At 38.1% G+C, this 24,474-nt stretch overlaps 1 protein-coding gene across 1 annotated transcript in view; it reads left to right on the forward strand.

The window, feature by feature from the left end:
• Window positions 1–24,474, forward strand: part of ATXN10 (ataxin 10) — a gene marked incomplete at its 5' end in the record, with an annotated part of 93,218 nt that overhangs the window by 67,272 nt on the left and 1,472 nt on the right. The window contains one exon of the mRNA XM_062491571.1: window positions 9,098–9,161. Coding sequence (XP_062347555.1) covers window positions 9,098–9,161 — 64 coding nt within the window. The remainder of the gene's footprint in view (window positions 1–9,097; window positions 9,162–24,474) is intronic.

Raw genomic sequence — 24,474 nt, forward strand, 5'->3', positions numbered from 1 at the left:
TGAATTCAGAAATTTCCAAGTAAGAGTTTTAATCCTGGATACTGGGAATGGAAGCAATTTCAAAACATAGTTCTGATGCGTGAGAGTGTTGGCATAGGTGACCTCTGTGAGAGTGGTGCATTCATCAAAACAGGGTATTATTTTAGATTGTTTTTCCTCCTTTTCCATTCCACCCACTCTTAAGTTGAAAGCAGCTGGCAGTTTTCAAGGATTTCAGCTGGACTGTGTGTCAGGGAGCAGTTGAAATGTTGTGAGAAGGAAACAGCAAGGCAGGTGTGCCAGCTGTTGTGCAGAAATTAAGTAAGTACCAAAGCTGGCCTGAGTAGTAGAGCAAAGTAATAGTCATAATGCTGTGATGCCCATTTTTGTGTGGAAGAGTGTGTGATCACTAGTGTTGAACACTAATGAAGCAATCTTCAACAGGAGCGCTCAGTGGTAATCTGTTTTTGTGTCAATGTCAGTGATTTTCAAAATCAGGATATTTTCTGGAATTCTATTCCAGAAGAAAAGTTATTCCGATGTAATATAAAATGTGAAACTGGAGGGAGCAAAACTTTAAACAAACAAAGAAAAAGCCAACCAAAATATCCCCAAAAAATAATGCACAACTCACAAAACAAAGTCTCATTTTAATTGAGATATACGTAAAATGCTTTCTAAAGCTTGACATGGAAGATAAAAATACTGTAGTCACTAAAATAGTGGCAGTTTGTCAGAATGACTTGGAACTTTCTGTTACAGTGGTGATTTAAAAGGCTGAAAGGGGTCATGTGATTTGTTGTTCGACCTTTATCCATATATTTTTTCAGAACTTCAAAGTGCAAAGTCTTCAGTTTTCACTTTGTTTTAGAACTAAATAGCGTTTTGAAGTTTCAACAGTCTTGTAGAAGTTGTCTCTAGTCACATAACTAATTCTTACACTTAATTTCCTTTAAGTTTCTTTTTGTTCTGATGAAAGAAGACAAGAGAATTGAGAGTCACTTTTATAGCAGTGATTGGATAGTCTGGTTACTAGGTTTAGTGGACTGAGATTAGGAGAATGTGTGACTAGAAGTGCATAAATGTATACTGTGGTGTTGATGCAAATTTGTACAAATTCAACTTGAATTCAACTTTAATTTGAAGGGCAGTGTTGAATACTGGATGATGCTTAGCACCATTGTTCTCTGCTGCTGCTGCTGCCAGGATAGGCAAAGGCTACACTAGTGAGTATTGTGTGTTTCAAGCAAAATGAGTCTGTTGGACATCACTTTATCCACATCAAGTCACAGATCTAAACCATACCAGAGCAAATAGCCTGCTTTTCATGGCAGCATCTCTTCATTGTGGCTTCTGGTTCAGGAACTGTATGTAAGAGAATGAGGAAAGCTGCATTGTTTGAAAAACAAATGCTTCAGTTGTGTTACTGTCTCTTGTGGGAAGCTATTCTGAATTCTCAAGTGTTTGTATTATCATCACAATGGCTGGAAACTCCTGTGTTTTGCTCTTGGAAATACTGGTTGAAAAAATGATTCAGCAGCTGAGTTAGCTTGTTACCCTTTCCTCATATCTGGACACTCTGCAGCTGCTTATTTTGGCTTGGGCCTGGTGGTGTGTTTGGAACCTTCATCTTCCCTTTGTCTTCCATAAGGCCAAAGCCCTCTTTTTCTAACCTAGTTCTCTGAGGAAAGATTTAGGACATCACAGAGGACCCCGCATTCAAATTCTAAGTTTTTTTTTTGTTGTTTTTTTTTTTTTTTTTTTTTGTTTTTTTTTTTTTTTTTTTTTTTTTTTTTTTTTTTTTTTTTTTTTTTTTTTTTTTTTTTTTTTTTTTTTTTGCCTCCAAGGAAGAGGCAAGGATCTCCACATTTGGGAGAGTTGAAATAAACCTCACGTCTTTCTGGGAAATAATGCTGAGAGAGGGCGAGTATCTTTGACATTAACATAGCAGGAGGAGCAGGTTTTGTTTCCGTAGTTTCTGAGTTTCACACATTTCACACATATTCGTGCTTACCTTGGTGCTGTAGAGGTGGAAGAGTGTTCTGGGGACATTGCCTTGGAAGTGGACACGAGCACAGTCACTGATGCTGGTGCAGGGGGCTCTCAGACCAGCTAAGCAAGGCTGCTGTGATGTCCTGGAGAAGGGAGCCTCTGTCCACAAGTATTCAGTAGATCTGCACAATGTGGTGAACTCCTATAATAGACTTGATGGCCACAAGCCACAGCTGACTGTTGTAAACCAAAGTGCCTGTAGTCTGCCGTAGGCCTTGGAATCCAGTTGCACTGAAGGCCTAAAGTATTCTTCTGTCTTTTGAAGTAGAATATCCTGTGTATATCTCCTGTCACTTCTGCTGCTTGGAAAAACAAATGGAAAAGCCCAAAACCAAGACTCAGAAATGGAAAAAACGAACTAACGTTTTTCAGTATCATCATAGGTGTTGAGGAGCCTGTTTGGGAACCTAACAGCTGCTATGTTCCTACTCTTACTAAGGTCTTCTGTTACCCACATTGAATGCTGTATTCTTCTCTAATTAGCTACTTGTTGAGGAGGTCTTGGAGGAAAATTGACTGTGTTAGTCAGCCTGTTTGGTATCAGAGTCTGAAGGACATACTTCTCACTACATAAGTCATTACGTAATCTCATGAGGTACATTCAGAAAGAGTAAAGCTTAAAAATATCTTTAATGGTGGCTAAAGACTGGCAACAAATGACCAGTGTATATTTCATTGGATTTCTTTTCTTTGGCATAATGTGGTATTCTAGTGTGATTTTCTGTCTAAGAAAGTCTTGCAGACTTAGAGACAGAAGGGATTGAGAAGGTTGGAACCATTCACTTGTACAGAGCAGGCCTAGGTAGGGACTTAAGGCTAAGGTTTGTCAGGTCATTTGCAAAGACTTGCAATATTGGAGTCTGCTCCAGGAGTCTGAGACTTGTGTGTCAGTTTATTGCAATGCTTCATTGGTCGTTACTGTTAAAAATATTTAATGGGTATGTAATGTAAATGGTCTGTTCTTTAGGCTCACTTCATATTGTCCTCATGCATGTGGATAATAAAATGTATTGTTTTCCTAATTAAAGGTTGCTGTGTTCACCAACAAGCTTCTGCTGTAGGTTAACCATGGTGCTTATGCTCTTTTTAAAAAATTTTCATCAATTGTGGGCTTTAGGCCTCACTTATATTCCTTTTTTATTTTCTTTACAGGTAGTTCAGATATTTCTTCAGTATATTGAATGGTACAAAATTCTTACTTTTTACTCTAGAAAACATGAAGTTGTTTCCTTTTGTACAATTGGGGAATCCTTTTTATTTGCTCTAAGGCATTAATTCAAAGTTATAGGGGTTTGTAAGAAGAAATGCATATAAATGGTCTGGCATCCAAAATACAAATTACTTTAAGATTTCTCTCTCATATGAAGTCAGTGAATATGCTGGATTATTCCACTAATGGTTAAATCATATTTTTTTCTAGAACTGCTTCTGAATTTTACATCCTTTAGTAAATTTCTGACAACTATTTCCAACTTTATAACCAAGAAAAGGTCAGAGTAGAAAGAAACTGATTTTCCAACAAAATGTGAGGAAAATAATTGACTTGTGCTTCCTTCTGTGGTCTTAGCCTTTTCATTTTTGCTGGAGTGAGACAAAAATGTCTTAGACTCACACAGTTGTTCAGAAAGGGATCTCCTGCCTAAAGTTAAATTCAGAGTAGGTTACTCAGGGATTTTCTAGAAAAGTCTTGAAATCCTCCAAGATGGAGAGTCTACAGTGGCTGCTCCATATCCTCATAGTAAAAAATTATTCCTTGTATCCAGCCAGAACCTTCTCATTTGCACTTTTTAATCCATATTTTCTCTATTTAAACTACTTTGAACCTGAGTCAGGAGAGCAGCTCAGTCTTGGTGACCAGTTTGTAGGGGTGTGGGAAGGCTGCCAGCAGGTTCTCCTGAAGCCTCCTCCTCTCCAGGCTCAAACCTTCAGTTCCCTCAGCATCTCTGCAAGGCCCCTCAAGTAGGTTGTCTCATGAGTGTCAGGGAGTGGAATTGCTTCCCTGGATCTGTTAGCTCCACTCCCACAGATGTGGCTTAGGATGCTGTTGAGGCATGTGCAATGGATGTTAATATCTTGATGATTCAGCTCTTGAGAAGTATGTTGCAATTTAATCATTTCTGTAGTCTAGGGCACTAAGAGAAGTCAAAATATAGTCATCAAGTGTGTTCTGCTACCTTAACACATTTGTTAGGATTCCTGTGGTGATGCCAGCCCAGCTGTGTTAATCTTCCTTTTCTCTCTGACTTCACCTCCTCCAGGTTTTAATTACATTAGCCAGTCTAATTTGTCAGAGAAGTAGGGGGATCAAGTTCACTGTTAGGCTTCCGCTTTTAGCCACATGAGAATCAGCAAATAGGGTAGATGAGAAACCCGAAGTGCTCCAGAGATGGGAAGTCAGGTTGTGGCTGCTGAAGCCCTGATGCTCTGTGGACCAGGGCTGGCATATGGCAGCCGACCAGCACAGCCCTTCCTAAGGCACCAGGCACTGCTACTTGAGTGGGTTTCGGCACTTACAGCTGTGTGACAGAACTAGAAGCATTACAAAGAGGGAAGGGAACAAGCCAAGTTAATAAAAATGTGAACTTTGCCAGTTTGATTGCTCCCAGAAACCTTTTAAGTTCCATAATGGGAGTTAAAATTTAATACTGTGGAGCTAAGCATGATTGAAGACAGACTTTTTGTCTGGTAGGAAACTGGTGATCTGTAATGAATGTTGTCTTTAGAGGTTTTCCTTATAAATGGTTCCTACTTGTTCCTGTTTTTGGACTCATTTCTAGAACATTTCCTACCCACCCCACGACTGCTTTTTAACCTAGAAATTTGTCTTTCTGTTTTTCAGTGTGATTATAAGTAATGTGTGAAAAGAAGAGTTAGTGTCAGCATTTACTCGGACTGTTACTAGTCCACTTCTGTTTGAGAGAATATACTCTTTTTGCTCACCTATAGTTTGGCAAAACACAACTTCTAAAATAGAGAAGTTTTTCTGTGACTGAATCAAACACCTTTCTCATTCTGCACTGATTAAAGGCTGAAAATTGGTCACATTCTGGTGGAAGAATGGTTTATGTTCAGTTGTTTGTTATGTAAAGGTGTGAATGTTCTTTTCTGCATAATAGTACTCTTATTTCAATGCTTAAAATGTTCAAATGATTCTTTGAAGAGATTACTTTTGCAGGACTCTTTTTTATTTTTTTCCATTTTTGTTTGTACAGTTGCTGGACCTGGAAATTCTAGTTGCATTTTACTAGATGCAGGCAGATTTAGCAACAAGCACTGTCATGCTCAGAGAATTTGCATTCTTACCCCTGAGTTTGGCTCCATTGCTGCTAGAGGGAAAGACTCAATAAGTAGTCTCAATTAATTTATACTTACCCTAGGCTCTGCTGTGAATGGTTGTGTTAATGGCAATTATTTCTGTGTACTTTGTAAGAAAGTACTGGGAGATTGTCAGGAGCAGTTCTGTTTAGGCACATATGCTTCACTGTGCTACTGACGTTGTTTATATATTGGTCAATAAATGTGACTTCTGTAAGATAACATAAAGATGTCAGTTTTTGTCCATACTTTTTTCATTGGTTATTAAGAGAAAAACCACAGCTTTTTTCCTTGGGGCTGACATGTCCCAAATCATCTGAATTAAAGATGGCCATGGAAGTAGTAGGCAGATACAGCCTTGGGCTAGTTCTTCCCATAAACTTTGTTTTATATTTGTATAACACCTTTGCTTGCATGAGCTTCTTTTTAGAACCTGGTTTAAATAATTAAGGTCGATTATTAAATTACAGATACAGAGGAAAAAAAACTAGAAGTCACTGTCACTGGGAAAGGCATTTTCTCTTCAGTGTAATATATTTAAATTTCTCTTACTGGTATGATACACATCTTGATTATGTTTCAGAAGCAAGTGCAGTAAACAAACCACTGCAATATAAAGCTAATGTTAAGAAAGTAGGTTTTTTAACTGTCAGGGATGGATACCTGCCTTGGAATGCTGGATATTCTGTGCTTCTTCTATTTTAGAATGCTATTTCAGAACCTGACATCATAACATTAGGGCAAGATATTCATTACTGACTTGACTAAAGCACTAAAGATCATTGGCACAGAGCTGGATTGTTTAAATTCTAAACTTGTCTTAAGTAACCTTACTGCTTCATTTTCTGTTTCAGTGTAGTTCAGAATACAGTATTATTCTGAGTTCAGAATACAGTATTATTCTGAAGCACTCTGTTCTTGGTAGTAAAATAACTTTGTGGCTTTGTTACAGTCCAGTGCAGTTTCCTGTTACTGGCCAACTATGTTGTCAGTAATGTAAATGGAGAATAGATATAGTGGTCTTTCACAGCACAGGCCAACGTGAGCAGTTCTGTTCACCAGGTACCACAAATGTCCTATTCTTTAGTTTCTGTCTATAATTTCTTCCAAAATCTGGGCAGATTACAGCCAGTTTTACACCAGCCACAGATGTTTTCTTCACAAGGTACTTTCACACCATATTTAGAATAAGATTTGAGTTTTGTGCAATATTGATTCCTTCTCCAAGGCCTGCAGAAGATCCCTGCTAAAGCTCCACTCCCTTGCTCTACACTGAGCATGGCACAAGAGTTCTCTTCAAAGCAAAAACTCTGAGACCAATAATTAGTTGTAAAAGTTCCCAGAGCAGTTTCTGTTTGTCAGTGTAGTTCCAGTGGATCTGTGTAAGAGGTCTGTGTAAGATCTGTGTAAGATTTCAGATGATTTCTCAATGTTTGCAAAATGTGCTGGTTTGGGAGGTTACAAGGATTTGAGAGCAACATGATTTGAGAGACTCTGAGCAATGCAAGTGGGACACTGGGTAGAACAGTGGCTCTTCCCTCTGACTGCCTGTAGCACTCCTGTTGCAGAGGTGGCTCTGCTGTATGCAGAGCAGTTGCTGTAGTGGCTCACATTACAGAGCACGAATTGTAGGTTGCCATAAAATGCTTTTTCAGTGGACCACTGGAGGTTCAGGAAGAGCTGACATGGACTGGAACTTTTCTAACAGTGGTTGCTCAGGATTTGACCTCTTCATCTCATGAGTCACTTGGAGTATATAGATTTGTCATGGGTAGGTACATTGTAAGCTTTTTCTTCTTGCTCTGTTTCCTTGTGTAGTAAGTCACAGGTGACATTCTAAAGCTGGTATTGTGGTGACAGAAGCTGTCCCTAACTCATGCAAATTGTATGTACAGTTGAATTGTATGATGTTAAAGAAACTTGAAGGGGAGAGGGGCAAGGCAGTGGTAGTTAGCAACGTGTTTTTTCATGAAGGTATCACTAAGGTTGTGGTTTGCTGCTGCTGTTCCCACGTAACTTTGAAGGAATCTTATATTTTCGCAGTAAGTTTTTGAAGTGTCAGTGGATCCTAATTAAAATTGTACATTCCCAAAATTCTTACTCTGTTAATCAGACATCTTGTTTGAATTAAACTGGAGCATATTATTGCATGGTTTGTTTCTGTTGACAGCACTTGATCCCCATTAATTTCTACTGTTCAACATTTCACTGGTGGGAAATAAGAGGTAGCATTGTAGGCGCATCAGGCTTTGGCTACAGCCTGAATATCAAAGAACCAGCATTTCCCAAGCATGTGCAAGTGCTGTGTTACCTAAAGGTCACTGCTTGTTCAAGCTTTGAAGTATGATACTATACATGGTGGTGGCCTTTGGAGAAAACACAGACATTCTGTGGAAAGAATGGATATTTTTAAACTTGTATTATTAACTGTACTTCATGTAGGTAAAGTTAGGCATGTTAGCACAGATGTGTGAGGTGGGTTCAAGGACCTAGGAGTGCTCTTTGCTTCTTATAAATGTAAGCATTGCCTGTCTGTCTATCTGTCACCTCTGCTTTCTCATGTAGCTTGAGACTCTGCAATAACATCATCTGAAAAGGAACTTGAAAGAGACATGTGCTCATCTTTGTCTCTGAATTCAGTTTTATTGAGGCTGTTTAAAATTTCACATCTAAATCTACTTGACTTGCCTCTCTTACTGCAAAACTTGTACTTCAGAAAGCCGATGATCCTGCAGTGTAAACTTTGGGATTTATTGTTTCCCTTGGTACATAAAAATGCACCTTGTTTTGGGCAAAAGATAGATGGAAGAGAGAACGCCATCATCAAGCCATGGCCTAAATTGGCATTACATGGAATTCCTTTAACTGGCAGTTCTTGGTTTGAAATTAAAATTTAAGAGATAAAAGAACCTAAGATTTGGACAAGTATAACTTGAGGTTGGAAGGGACATGTGAAGCTATAAATATGCATGTTTGATGTTACAGTACATTAGGAGTCTACATAAATTTCTTATGGAACATACTTTCTGTAAGATAATAATGCTCCATGTCCGTTGTTAAGATCAGCTTGTCCGAAGTACTTGGTAAAGTGTATGTATATGAGTCTGTTAGAATTATATGTTGTTTTCTCACACACACACAAATGTAGTAGTGCAGTTTACCAACTCCCATGTACATGTATGCACAAGGAACTAAAGACACTAGATCTCATCTTTGCTCTTTTGCCAGTAGCATAAGGAATTTCCTCAAGGGTAAAGCATCCACAGCTCTTATTTGATATAAAGAACTTGTGCTGGGCACATGCAAGTAACACATTGCGACTGAAGGCACAGGAGGTGGGTCTCATGCAAATGTGTGTGTGTGCGTGCGTGCGTGTGTGTGTGTGTGTGTAGGTGTATTTTTCAACTTCTTTTTTTCCCTGTTTTTTGCTCTGCAGTTTTTGATGGTTCTTCCTTCTGAAAACGAGCAGGAGCTGTCAGTGAGCATAGCTTATCTGGCTCAGTGTGAGAAACAGAAAATACCTCAGTCAAATGCTTGCTAAATGAAGGGAGAATGTGAAATCAGTGCCCACTTGTGTTACTGTTTTGTGATACTCATGCTGAAAATGCCAGGTTTACTCTCTAATTCATGTTAGCATGTTTAATATTTTAGATGAAACAAACATCCATGTTATGTTTTTATGTATTTCTTGTGTGAAACTTCATTAGTATTGTTGAGACATCTGTTAAATTAAACTTCTGTTTTTATTTAGGTGTATGATTTAGATGGCGTTTCCTTGATTCTGGACAATTGCAGCATTGATGACAACAATCCTTGTATCCTTTACAAAATAATTGAATATGACTCATGAGAAAAGGTGTGGAGATTTTCATGGATTTATGCCAGTGTTGCTTTCACAGGGTATCTAAGTGTAACTGGCCTCATGAGCTTATAGGTTATATTTAAATGGTTCAGAAGTGAGCAAGGGCACAAATAGGTTTCCATGAACTGGATTCTAAATAACTTAACTGTGGTTATATTCTATTTCCTAAAAGAATAAATATTACTGGTTTTCAAGTGCCTATTCAAAGAGCTGTGACAGAAGTCTGAGTTCAGACTCTGATCATTGTATCAGATTTTAGAGCTTTTGCTTCCACTGAAATCTGTTCTGGAAACTGAAATAAGTGCCTCATCAACTCTCTGCGCTTGTTAAATCAGATTGGGGAGCTTATTCTAAGCACAGAGACAAGGCTAGCAAGCTGTTATCAAAGTGTGTATAGATGAGGAAATCAATGATGCAAATTACTGAAATGTTGGGGAAATTTTAGTATAAATGGCATTGTGCTTCATATTAGAGATTTCTTTTCCTTTAACTTAAGAGCAGAAACTTTTAAAAATAGATTGCTATTAGAGAGAAATAATCTTATATTGAAGATAAGTGGTTGTTAAGTAGAGATATCCATCTCTTCAAGTAATACAAGTGTGTTTAGTGTCTGAGCTGTGATTTTCTGTCATCTAATCATTAGCTCTTTGTAACTTTCTGGTAATTGCCTCTGGAAATCAAATGCCTTTCCTGTACAAACTCATGTCAGCTTTTTTATACTGAACACGTGAAATAGGTTTTCAAAGTACTGTAGAAGAAAAAGCACACTCTTTCTAACAAGCATAACCAACAAACAAAAGGAGTAGTGAAAATGCTTAGTACTTTCTCAATTGTGTCCTGCAGAGCATCATCTACATATAAATACATAATAAAACAATGAAATAATGTAGATGATAGTACAATGTTAACAAGCTGAGTGGAGGAACGGGGTGGTAAGTATCCTCTGAGTTATTTGGTTTGTTTATTTATATCCACAAGTTTTGCATCTTCAGTATTCCTGTAGTTTGAGACCTGACAGTGTGCCTCTTGACAGTGCATTGAGTGGCAGAATTGTATTTCCGTGGTCCATGGTCTGGTAATGGGCACTGCTGGCTGTGGTGGGATGGGCAGGGAAATTTACCCTTCCTAAGTGGAAAAGCAGCCCTGAGAAAACCTAGTAAGGAGTTTTTGTCCCAGGTGAGTCTACTTTGCTGGAAAGCACAGCTGTGCAACCACTTCTAGGATTAGTCCTTCAATTTAGCTGTAGTAGAAGAGGATAAAGTTTGAGGTTCTCAAAGGATAGATTTGTAATTTATGATCTTGAATGAAAGGAAAATAAAATACCATGAGAGTCTTTACTGTGTTTTGAGCAAAGTGGAACTTCTTGCACCGTTTCATACAGGCTGACATTTTATGGTTATACCATAAACTTCTTACTAGAGGATAAAACTTTGTTTACTTGGTTTTTAAAAACATAATAAAACCTCTTAATGTGAGCTTTCACCAGTGATCCATAGCATACAATGTTGGGGGATATGGAAAAGTGAGTAGCAAATGGGCACAGGGAGGACTTGCCTGTTGTGACAAATGTTTGCTGCATCAGCTTCTGGAGTGCAGCTCCTGCCTATGGCTCTGTTTATTGTTTTGACCTCTTTCTATTTGAGGTGCTCTTGTGCTACATGAAGATAATGCTTCCCTGCTTCTCTCCTGCCTCTAACATTCCTCGTCTGCTGCCTTCCCAGCAGGTCATACACAGGGAAGCAGAGAATTTTGCAGTTTTGATCTGTCTCTTTCATCTGCTTTGCAGCATTTTCTGCTACTTCTGGATGTCACAAAACAGGTCCTTACTAGCATGCAGTGGACTGAATCCATTGCATAATGTTTCTCTGAAGAGATTTGACTGTTTGTGCTCTGTGTGCTTCAGTCCTGCCTGGCACAAATCCCAGAATGGGTAAGGCTGGAAGGAACCACAGTATCTCACTGGAGTTTTCCAAGGTGGGGCAGAAAGCTGTGAGAAAAAGCTTAGCATAGCTCTTCAAATATGGCTCCTTCAGGAAGTCCTGTCCAGAAAGTTAATTTTACATTCTTGTCTGTGGTTTCAGGCTGTGTTATTTGGATTTCTCCTTGGATAAAGCTGACTGGAAAAAGTTTCACCCAGAATCCTTTCATATAATAACTTGGATTTCTAAGTAAGTCTCGGTAGATGCAACAGATTTCTTGTTGAATCTGTTTTGGAGTCACACAAGCTCTACAATTAAGATATCATTGTGTTTTCTCCATTTTACTAGAAAAAGTTCTGCCTCCAAATTACACATACAAAATTTCTCACAAAAAAATGTAACCTTTGCGGTAAAAGCTATAGGATATTTTTCTGGATGGAAAAAAATAATTTTCCTAAAGTATGCAATTTATCATGAGAAGCTGGACTTCCATGTTAGATGTTAAAGGACCTCTTTATTACCTTTGAGAGAAAAAATTCTTTGATAAATCGTTTTATTTGTAGCATATGGAAGTACACTGAAAGAGGAAATGGGTCTTCTCTTACCCTAAATTAAATTCCTTTGTAAACCTGTCATTACCTTAGAATTGCATCCTTTGAGATCCTGAACACCTCTGTAACGTGAATAGAAATAGCAGGGTGCTTATAGCTTATGAAGTTCAACTGACATGTTTGCATTGCTTTCATTAATTGTTTCAATTAATCTTTTGGTCCCCAGTTTGGGAGAACTGTTGTCTTGTCTAATTATATCTCAGACTCGTAACTTCTACATTTATACTAGTAAACAGGTGTTTTTCCTTCAGGATATTTCATGAGTAAAAAGGAACAAAACCACCACTCTCATAGGTATAAACATGAAGATTATTATGGACAGTTAAAAGCAAATTTACTGCACCTCTGTAATTATTTGAATTGGTATTTAAATTTTTCAGCTACTACAACTTTGCAAGTAAATTCAACAGAGAGGTGCTGAAGGATGCCAGATTTTCTGTGGCTTTTAGGCTTTCAGCACAGGACAAAAGGTAAACAGAGTGAGACTGGGGATATGCAGTTCATTAAGAGTTAAACTTCAAAGGAGGCTTAATACCACTTTTTCTATACCTGGTAAATCTTCCATGGATTGACTCTGTCCTAATCATAGCTGTCCTTCTGTTTCAAAGGAAAACAGAGTATTTCAAAATGCAAGCAGAGTTACTTGCCTTTAGATTAAGGAGAGATTCTTGTATGAGCTGATCTTTTAGTTTTGAAAATTTGGTTTCTTGTTCTGCTTCTGAAAAGTGCTTTACTTTTGTAACCTGTGCTTAAAAACAAATAAATTCAACCTGCTAAAGGACAGCAGAGTGGGTTGGAGATGCCTATCTGGGTAATGCCAGTAAAAAATTTACTCCATATCCTGCTTTTCAGGTTACTTCTGTTGAAAAGGTCTTCTAAATTGAAATATTTTCTATTTTGCTCTCTTGAATCATCATCTTCCCCATCTCTGACTGGCTCTATCATCAGACAAGAGCCCTTCCTTTTGTTCTTGTCTTTTACCTCATCCTAAGCTCTTCCTGCTCCTGCTCCTATTCTAGCTTCATTTCTGCCCTTTCACAGTTTCCATTTCCTTAAGGTAAACATGAAGAGGGAGGTCAGCCCGTTCTGAGCAAAATACTTTTGACCCTAATCACTCAAAAAAGGTGATTATGAGAGGCTTTAAATAAATTGACCTGTTTATTATTGAAGACTTTCCAGTTTACCTTAACTAAGCTGTTCAGTTTTTCACTACTTCCTTCATTTGTGCTCATGGGTAACACACACAGATGTGCCTTTTTTTTTTGCTTTCCAGTGGCTGTCCATAGAAATATTAATTACTATTTTGGGAAAAAATTGGTATCCAAAGTACTGCAATATAATAGCTGTTAGTTAGTGGTAAAACTTGAAAGTCAGAAGTGGCCTGCAGTTTTGAAGTTGGAACATTCTTGTTTTTTCAAGCTGCTTGCCAAATTGAGATTGTTACGAAGGTGTCTTGATAAATTGATTTTGTGAGTGTATGGATTTAATCTGAATGGCCTTATGTAAAGTATCTATTTTCCATAAACTGTTAATTAACACAGGTTTCTATTAGCCAGAAAATCAGTCGTATATGAAGAAAATGTATCCTGCTATGAGGTATATGTTTATATGTGCACATATATATGTGAGTAAACACCTAGCAAGCTGTGTTTTAGGAGTAAGAATTTTCTGCATTTGTGAAAGGAAATGCTGTGGTTGATATGAATATCCATACACAGATCCCGTAGTTTGAATAATGCATGAAAATGTAGAAAGAGTAAGTTAATTTTCAGATATTCCTTCCAAAGCTGCTTCTATTATATTCAGTCATCTGAGAGGTAGATTGAAAATACTTTTGACTTCATGGCAGCAGCAAGTATAATTGTGGTTCATGAATCTGGCTAAAGCTGGAGGAAATCAAGTTGCTATGGTCTACAACAATGGCATTTTGTTTTTGCAAGGTGCCAGCAAGGACTTGTGGGGGAGCTGACAGACATTTCTATCTAAGTTCCAGAGTGCAACCTTAAACAGGCCACATGCTGTAAAACAGCCTTGCTGCTGAATGAGAGCCAGTAGAAAGCAAAAATAGGAGAGTGAGTTGACTTTTTAGAGTGAGCCATCACAGAGCTGAGTGTTTTCATGCACGTGTGGCTATCCTACATGTGTTACCAAGAAAATGCAGCCCAGTGTCACTTCAGCAATGATTGCCTTTTTTTGGAAAGCTCATTTCAGGCACTGACAGTGCATTAAGTAGTTTGATGTGACCTATTTGATTCTGTATTTTCCTAAGTATATACAAAATCACATTATTATATGATCACTGTAAAGGACCCACAGAACTGATGAGAGCTGTAATGGTCTCCTCTTGCCCAGTCAAGTTCAGACTTGGGCAGAACTTGGCCCTCCCAACCCAGGCCATGCTGTGATTCTATGGAATTACACTTTTTCTCCTCACAGTGACACTTGCTTTGCTGCACAAGTAAGTTTGAAGGCCATCTAGGCTAAGGGGGAGTGTATTCATCAGTAGAGGGCCTCAGTTCTGCATCATCCAGGGACAACACAGAGCACTGCAAACATCTTCTGTCAACCAGTACTGAATGTGTCAGTGTGACTTTAACAAGCAGTGGTTGAGGTCAGCAGTAGAAGAATGGCACTTGTCAGCACAGATTAAGAACATAAATCAGTTGGCATGAGCCCTTCATTCACAGAGCCAAAGACAAAATAAAATAACGTCTGAGTGGAAGCCAGCTCTACCTGTTCTCACTGGCACAGGTTGCCCAGAGAAGCTATGGCTGCCCCATCTGTGGAAGTGTTCAAGGCCAGGTTGGATGGGGCTTGGAGCAGCTTAGGATAGTGGAAGGTGTCCCTGCCTATGGAATTAGATGAGTTTGGAACTAGAGTTGGAACTATTTTGGAACTCGATGAGCTTTAAGGTCTCTTCCAACCCACACCATTCTGTGATTCTATTTCATGATTCCACCATAGATAGAAACCAAGAAGTTGCTGTATTGCCATGCTCCAGTTCAGACTAATTCAATTCTTGAGTGCTAAGAATTGTTTCTAAAGAGTGGAGAGTGGAGGATTCCTGCTTTGCGACATATGCACAAACCTGAGCTGTCTGGATGTAATTGTGAAGTACAGAGAAGAACTGATCAGATGAAAAGCTGGAACAGGTATAAGTGTGGTTATTCATTGTGCAAGAACAGTCTGAAAGGAGCTTATTGCTTTCACCCTATTCAGTAGACAGACAGATCCTGCCCTGTTCTGCAAGTTGCTGTGAATTCTTTGTAGCTTTATTTTGTTAGTGGCTAAGGGAGACGAAGGGCCTGTATGGGTTTAGAAGGGAATCCCTCAATGTTATATCAGGGTGGGCCTTTAGCAGACTGGTTTCTGAAGTGATTCCCAAGAGGCTTCAGCCAAACAGCTATTTTCAAGCACCACTTTTGATTGTAGTTGGGAAGGTCTCCTGCCTGCCAGAGCCTACTGCTGTCACTATCTATCAAGGGTATTTTTTACGCTCTTGAAAGAAACATTGTCAAATTATCCAAACTTTTCTTACATAAGTGTTAATTGACCAAAGAGATCTCGATTCCACTCCAAGTAGATTTTTCAGTATATTGCCTAAGGTGTCCTGAGTGGGACTACTATAAAGTTCCAGAGGGGGAGGAGCTGAGTACTGCTCCATGATGGAAAGGGCACACGAGTAACCTAATTTTGTTTTAAATCTCGCTTAACCTTGGCTGCATGTCTGAAGAGTTGGGATAACACAACTTCCATGTCTTAACTCATTGTTTATCTTTTCTGGATGCTGCAAACTCTTCAAGGGAAAACTCAGCTGAAGGTGGACACCCAAGGGAAAAACATACCACATTAAGCATACTTGGTAGGTCTAAATTCTGACACAAAGACTGTAATTCTCAACTATTTATTGCCCAAAAATATTTATTTTAGAATGAAAGCAAAGATACAAAGTTTGCTGTCAAATGCAACATTCTCCTCATATGAAAAATACTTGAGACCACAGAAAGAATGCGGTGTGCAATACAGAAATAGATACTCTGAGAAATTAAAGCACTTAACCTTTTTTGTCCTCCAGAAATGACCACAGATCACACTTTGTGTTTTATCATTTAATAAAGTTACAAATTCTAATGGTGTATTTCAGGTTGCTGATTGTATAATTCCTAAAATTCTTTTTTAGAGCATCTGCGGGGTGCTTAAAATGCTGAAATTATTTAGAATAGTTTAAAAACATTGAAATTCAAAGTTGGGGTGGGGGTGGCGTTAGTAATGAGTCCCTTGAGAGTTTATAAAATATTAACACAGATTTGCAGAGATGTGAATATGAATCTATTCTTCAGTATCTCATTTCTACCTAGCTATCACTATTAAGAAACATATGATGTACAGGGTCCCTCTTAAAGCTAGAGGAAATCTAAGAGAGCTATACAGGATATGAGAAGGCTCTTTCAAATGTTGCATTCTAATATTTCTAATCCCTTATGAGGAGTAATCTCTGTAGACACCAACTCATGCATGTAAAAGTGAGGAATTAAAGTTAATAACTCTATTTCTAAACCAAATATTGTCATATTTGTCCTCTTCTCTAATCCTCTTGGTGGATTTAAATCCATGACAGGCTTGAATTCTTGAAAGAAAGCAGATCTTCAGTTATCAGGAGCACTCTAAAAAAAAAGAGAAAAAAATATATAATATTTCACTGCTTTTATAGCTCAAACAGCTTCCTTGATTTTTTCTGTAGACTTACTTTTGAAAAATTCCCCTCTGGGCTGAGACAGAGCACTAGAAATTTGAGAGCCAAAGACTTTTGGTTTTTTTAAGTATAGCTAGGAGTGGTTCAGAAATATTGTTAAGAATGGAATGCCTTCTACAACCACCTTATCATATTTCAGTCTGTCTTCTTGACATTTTTCCTTGTGCATGCCTACAAAGAATATTTGGATGTCATCTGGCCAATGCTTTGAATAATATCTTTATTCTGACATTTTTCTGTTGCCCCATTTTCAATCACTGTAATTAAAACAGTTTTGTCTTCAGCTGGTGAATGTATTCTCCTGTATAGCTCCTTCCTGAGCCTTAAATTGTTTGCTCTCACTTCCTCAGATCCTTTGGTTAAACTTTGTTCTTTCAATTTGCAAATGATTTCTAAAAACTTAACCTTTCTTTCCTCACTCAGGATTTATTTGCAGTCCTTTCCACTCGCCTTGTGAATTTGTTCCTTTCTCTTGGAGTGTGGAGATTTCCTCAAGGAGATGCAGCCATTCCCTGAAATTGTAGACAGAATTGTGGCTAATGGCTATTTTGCTAAACAAATAGTTGGTTATAATTTAGTGGCATCTTTCAAAACACCCATTTATTAAATGGTTGTTATTTTTGGATGTGCACTGGGCATTATTTGGTGTCTGTGACCATGGAACTGGAGTTTCATTTACCTTCAGTGTTTTGATTATTTGTCATAAAGTGACATTTGAAATAACCATATGCAGCAGGGGGGAAGGTATGCCACATAAGTTACTCAGAGACCCTGAATCAATAAAATACACATGTACTGTGCTAAAAGATAAGGTGGCATAAAATCCTTGTTGGATTTATGTAAATGGATGAATCTCTAACATTTCTAAACAGAGAAAGAGCTTCAGTGCAAACTGTGTCAGCTCAACTCATCATCTGTCTTAAAATGGTGAATTATAATTATATTGACCAAATCTCAGGCATGAATTAGATTTGCTTTTTAAGTGTAGTCCCAAATTTCTGAAGGTTTTAGTTGACTCCTGTAATTGCCATTTTAAAGCATTTTAGGAAATGTGTTCATTTCTATATGTATGCATACAAATACACATTAATATATTTCTGCGTAAAGGTGGAGCCTTTTTCTTTCCATGTCCCAGGGAATTTTAAAGGACTACAGACTGCCTTAGGATCAGTTTGTGAACAGTTACCATCTCCCTGTGCTTTGTTGCTTCACATCTCAGTGTTTGTGGTAGTTGTTAACAGTAATTTGATACATGAGTTTTGACTTCATGAAATGTTGCATTTTTTTCCTGTACTTGGGAGGGGAAGATAAGGTAAGGCATTTTGAACAGTAAGGTAACAGCAGTTGAAACTTCTTAACAAAGCAGATTGCTAATTCTGGTGCCTTTTACAGATAGCTAATAGATTTAGTTATGAACTCTGGAAATGGAATTACTGTAAAAGAAGGGACGGAAAGAACTGAACATTCTAACTGTCAAGTACTAGCTTGAGATATCGATCAAGACTGTGATTCTTTCTGTTTTAAAACCAGATGATCTGTAGCTGCTCATAAATTATGGGTTTCTATTAAAAATGTAAGTCATAATTTAAAAAAAAATTGGCAGCTTAAGCAGCAAAAAATGAATGTGTCATATTCTTGGTTTTAAGCTAGTATTACAAGTCTGAGGAAAGGGAAAAGGAAAACAAGCTGGAGGTTATGGCTTAATTTTTTTTTTGAAAGTTCTGTAAGTTTTGGCAAAAGAGACATTATAATAAAAATAGCCTGACAGAGCTAAACGTGTCCTATGACTTTTGTTGCTCTGAAGTGCTAGACCCAAATTTTTTGTTTAAGTTCGTAGTATGCTAAGATGTTCTGGCATTGGGTTTTAAGTCCCAGAGAAGATGAAAGTCTGCACATAGAATATAGACTAAATGTTTAGTTGGCAGGCACTAAAGACTAATAGCAATCTGGGTGCATAATACTGCTCATAACTGTTAACCCAGAAATACCAGTGGTCTAGGGAGAAAAATTCCTATGTGACTCTAGGTAAGGAATATCCCCTTAAATTTCAAATTTCTGAAGTAGTAAACCCCTTTTAATGAACATAGGGTGCCATTTAGCTACATGAGGATGCAGTTAAAAAAAGGGAAGCCTTGGAACTCAAATGAGCCACATGATCTGCCCTGGCTGTCAGTATTCTGGTGCCTGTCCTTCTAAAAGGATGCTGAAAAACATGAATTGAGGAAAGAGATACAAAAATCATGCAAACCTTGGAATATCTCCCTTGGTTTCTTTCTTTAGTTCATGCAAAAAATACTTTACCAAATGCTGGTTGTGATCTGGGAATTGTTTTTTGTTGTTAGTGGGTTTTTTTGTTTGTTTTGTTTTGTTTTTGTTTTTTAATCTATGCTGAAAAGCCTGTTTGGGAACAATTCTAAACAAATCTAAGCCAGAAATAAAGCACAGGCTGTAATGAGTAAGATATTTACCCACTAGGACAGTTTATTTAGGGACACAGTGAAATCTTCCAGTTCAACACTGAAAGTTTTTCAGAGAAAATGCATGAAAGCATCTTGTGCATGAAACAGAATTGACAGGCTTGATTTCAAGAGAAGCTGACATTTGGTCGTCTGTTTTTATGCAGAAGGGTTGGGCAAAAGACGTTTAATAGTCCATTCTGATCTTCAAAGTATATTTGTTGGCCATACATACTTACATGGATGAATTGTCACTGAAAGTCATCCATGAGTTTTAACATGTCTGTGTGCTGGTCATGCAGAAGTTGTAAGTCCCATTTTAAAGAAGCCTGTGTCCCACAAGGCACATTTTAAGAAATGGCTTCATCATTGCAGATCATGGGTAGTATGCTCAGAGAGTGAGATAAATGCAAGTAGCCAGAAGGATGGTGTTTGTCTGCAAGGGGAACACTACTGGTGTGGGAGGGTAGTGAGGGCTTTGGAACTGGAAAAACTATTTTGTGCACAATTCTTTTGTGCTGTGGATGTTTCCTGTTGTCTGTGGGCTGTGAATTACAGAGAATATTGCCCTAGTATTGAAGCTGTTTCCTTGCCTTTAAACCAAGTGGTTTTGCCCATTTATCTGTTCTGCAATGGTGTAGTTTAAAATCTTTGTCAAAGCTGTGTTCTGCTGGGCGGAATTAGTCTGCAAACCCCAGTTCAAGTTTTTGGGGATAGACTTTCTGTCTTTATTGGAATATTTTGTGGAAGCAGCTCCCTTTGGAGAGGGCTGCAGGTGAGAAGTGGAAGGGCTGGCTGCAAGCTCCTCATGCCACATGTGCTGTCCAGTGAAGCTCTGCTGCCACGCTGTGGTGGAGATGGAACCTTGTTTGGTACCGGATGGTCCAACTCTCTGCTCAATCCCTTGGACCGGGTGAGAGTTGCCTGTAGCAGAAACACCTGCTTTCACTTCCCCAGTGTTATAAATCTTATCCCTACAAAGTGCGTTCAGGAGTAAACACCTCTGCCAGCATCCAGTAGTGCCTCTGTGTTCTGGAGGCTTGTAGACTAGATGGGTTGTGCTGTGTCAGCTCTGCAAGAGCAAAGTCAAGCAGAGCAGGCAGGAAGAGACATTACCAGCTTATACAGTACTGCCCATTTCTAGCTTTAAAACCCAGAATGTGGTGACTGCAGTCATAGGTAATATGAACAGCTGTGAAATAAATGAAAATACAGGCAACTGAAATATTCTAGACTTTTTTTTTCCTATCTTTTAGGCAAAGTATTTTAAGTTTGTACAGGATGAATTCCTGATGTTTTTTGGTGCTGGTAGTTCAATGCCAAGAATAAACAGAGTCTAAAGCATTAATTGTAAAAATATTAATCAGCTTCTTGAAAATAAGTTAGTAAATTAAGGTAAAACATTTAATTAGTTACATTTTCTGTTACTAATTTTTTGGTAATGTCTTAATCACAGGTAGAAGTTGCATAAAAATGCAGAGGAGTTGTAAGGAATTGCTTTGATTTTATACAGCTTCTTGAACTTCATTACACTACTAAAAACCCCCAACAGAAGGAAATTTGTAGAGCTTTGTAAGCAGTTTGGCTGATGGTGAGGGGCCAAAGTCCTGACTGTTTGCATGTGGTCCATCACAGCTCCAAACTGAGAGGAACAGCTGTGTAGTTGTCTAGAGACCTCCTTTAGTGGTGGGAGGAATTATCTTCAAGGTGCTGTGAAGGAAAAGTGCTTGAAAGGACTGAAAGACAGGGAAGAAAAACGGTTTATGTCTTTTCAGTGTCATCCGATCAGGTCTACAAGTGGAAGTGACTAAGTGATGCTTCAGTATTTCATTCCAGTCTGCAGATGTTCTAGTGAATTGGGTTAGTTGTTGAAGGCCAGAAAGAAATATAATTATTGTACAATACAAATATTGTATTTTCATTACCTCTGCTTTTTACTCCTACAGACCTGTTTCAGGATAGCTCTTAGAAAAATTGGGTGGCTTAAATTAATGGGTTACATAAACAGCCTATTTGACAACTGTTCCAATCTGACAAGTGTTCCAACTTAATAAAGTTCTGTATCTCTTCCTGTATGTGATTAAAATGTAGTTGCTATTTAAATAATATTTTTTTTATTTAAATGAGGTAATGTGATTGGGCAAAGATAACCCTCTTTTGCATAAGACCTATTTACTCATAAGGAAAAAAGTTCCTAGGTAATAATTTAGTTATAGAAAACTGACTGTAGTGCAGGAAATAGTCTAATTAAAAACAAAAGTCCCTACACTATGTAATAAATCAAACTCTCCAATAAGAATGTTATATTTAGTATTTATATAGTATTAAAAAATTTATAATTCTTAATAAATTTTTTATAATTTTTTAATCTATAAATATTTTATATTTAGTATTATATATTTAGATCCTTCAGTATTAATGACTATGAAGGGGACTTAGGAAAACAGATGTACATATTTCATTCTCCTTGTCATCCCTTCAGAATCCTGTATTAGTTAATGATAATAATTAGCTTCTGAAACTTGTGTTTTTCAAGCAACATGTAACATATTTCCAAGATTACTTGTGCACTGCCTTTTATCTACTTCATCAGCTTCCAGCCTTACTAATAATTTCTTCTGTTCTCTGTCATCCATAGAATACAAACTGCTTTATAGAACAATTCATTGGGGTCCTGGTGGCTGCAGTGGGCTTGTCAATAATGTTAAGTTCCAGTTGGACTAAGAATGAGAAGGTGGAATGCACTCCCTGAGAAATGGTCTGTATGGCCTCTCCAGCAGTATTGGTTAGTGGTTCCTGGCAGGACATCGTTGTATTTTCACACCCCATTAAGCTTACAAACCAGTCGCTGTGCTCTTGCATTGACTCCAACAACCTCTTGTAGCAGAATCCAAGTGAAAAGAACTGGGAGAATTGTGAAAAGTTCCCTTTGCAGTCAGTGACAAAACTTAAACAGTATTTAATGGCATAGATTTTAATGGCTTACAGACAGTAACATTTTTCATCCTTAAGGGACAGGTTTTTTTCCACCCTTCTTCCCTTCTCCTTGTGTTGTTCTCTCCCCATAATCAAAGTTAAAACCCAGAGGACAACTTTAAGTTGTGGAATGAGGATGTTACTTAAATATGGAAGATGGGGCAAGTTGATTCAGTTTTGTTATTTTATATGTCAAAATAGCATGGGAATCACAAAGCATGCAGTACTGAAGGATTTTGGAAAAGCGTTGCTGTAAAAGCGTAGAAATGTTTGTTTTCAGTTCCTAAACACAGATAGTCTAGTGATGAGGCTTCTGTGAAATAAAATTGTTTTCTTCCTTTTGTATGCCATCTTCCATGTAACAGAATACCATAATCTTCACTGTTCTATAATATTAATTTATTTGATAGTGTAATATGCCCAGTTGGAAAAATCTAGATGAGTCTGTGCCATCAGATCTGCTGTGCTTGCTGTGTTGCTTCTCTTTGGTGCAGTTTCACCACAAACAGGCTCACGCTCATATTTGTAGTAACTATGGCAACTTTAGAAGGTCTCTTTCTAAAGCTGAGCATACAATCAAGTGCCTAAAGTGTAGGTAGGATTAGAGACTCTCGAATATGTTTAATTTTCTCTCTGTATATCTGTCTTTGGAGAGGAGCAAGAGGGTAATGTGAGTATTAGCTGGGGATTGGCTTTAATCTCCGCAGACACTCAAGTCTGCCAGGGTCTGCTCCCAGCTGTCCAAAGGCCTCATCCTTCCCCCGCATTTGAAAAAGGGGCTCATGAATATTCATGGTGTGGTCACAATGGAAAACCTCCACACAGAAAGGGGTTTCTGAAGGAGTGAAAATGTTATTGAAACCATTTTGCAGCTTCAGCTACAGTAGTCAATAATGATAAATGCCACAATGGTAATAGAGTTCATAAGATAATGGGGATGTCTTAGATATTATGTAAGCATGAATGGATCTGGTAATAGGAAAAGAGCATTTGCCAGGGGGTTTAGCAGCGGGTTTGTGTTGAAGGACATAAAGACTATAGTAGCAGGATCATTCCCAAGGCTAATACACGTAAAGGTTTTGAGAGTACATTTTTTGTCTGTGTGGCACTTTGTGTGATTGAGAGCTGTCACTCTCTGAAAATTGCTGTTAATATTGTAGAAAATGCGCTTTTATACAAGTGCCATATTTTACACAGAAGCTGTATTTTAGGAGCACAAGAAGAAAAAGTCTGCTTCTCATCCCAGGAGCCGAGCCAGGGAGGGTGGGAGGATGTTTTTCTTTTTGGCACTCATGACATACCCTAAATCAGACCTGGAAAAGACCTGCTGGGTGTCAGCCTTGCTTTATCTGCATTCACCAACTTCCATGCTTTGCTGGTCTGAAATCTATTCTCACCATCGGTGCTAATGACTGAGAATCTGCACATACATGATTTTATTACTTCAGCATCTTACTGTTTTATATACTCAAATGTAATCTTCAGTGCAAATACCAAGTTTATGTTACTTAAATGTAGCTTGGCACTTGTCTTTTTACTTAATTCTAGTAGTGATGTACTGACAGAAGAGAATATATTGATATTCTCTGTTGTGTTCACCTGTTTAGACTTTGATGTGATGCATAATCTATTTTGGTATTAATTCCTCTCCTCTGTCGTTACCTCACACTGGATTTTTTTTTAATTAAGAAGGTGTGCAGCATGCTTCCTGGCAAATTTTAAAGAGGTCTGTCAGGGAAAAATAAACAAACAAACAAAAAAAAGAGGCTCCATAGTAGTTAACACTTTATTATTTTTTATTTTCAATTCTGGACTTCTTGAATTTGAGAATAAATAGAAACTGCTACAAAAAGGCTGTTTTACTGACACATGCCAGTGTAGGGCTGTTCCCTGCCATTTGTGTCAAAGCTACTCTTCATCTAAACCCATCTGTCTGTTGAGGTTGTGTAAGATTGTTTAAGTCCAGTTCCTCTCATCTGTTGTTTTGTCTGAAGTTTCCCTCTGTCTGAGTTTTCCCCTCCTGTCGCCCCCTGGCAAATGCCCACAAGAACATTTATCTCTGTGCTTAGATGCTCTCCAACCCAAAAGACGTCAAGGAGATGAGTAAATTATGCATATTCTTCTACTGGATGTGAAGCTACATGTAGCAAATAATTGGTGCCCTGCAGGCAAACCACTCATGTGATTCAGAAAGGCTTGGCTCCTGTATGGGTAACTTGGGAAAGATTGTATCATAACAACTTTTCAGCTGCAGAATTGGGACCAACATCTCTTGACACTTCATAAAATGAACACTGTAGTTCGCTGGAAGATGCCTGACTGATAATCCTGGGAATTTAAATCCTTTGTCTACATCCCTGACATGTGCCTCAATCCTGGCCTCAAGGGACCACCTTGGGAGGTGAATGAGTTGCAGCTTGTGCCCATTTAAACATCAGTGGGAGCTCCCTGCCAGTGATCGTAGTGTCTGGTCTCCTGGCAAGTGTGTAAAAGCACCCAGGCATAAAGGACTGAATTTAGGTATTATTATACGCCAAAGAAGTTTAAGTGT

This window comes from Cinclus cinclus, chromosome 4, assembly GCF_963662255.1.
Source record: "Cinclus cinclus chromosome 4, bCinCin1.1, whole genome shotgun sequence".
NCBI classification, from domain to species: Eukaryota; Metazoa; Chordata; class Aves; order Passeriformes; family Cinclidae; genus Cinclus; species Cinclus cinclus.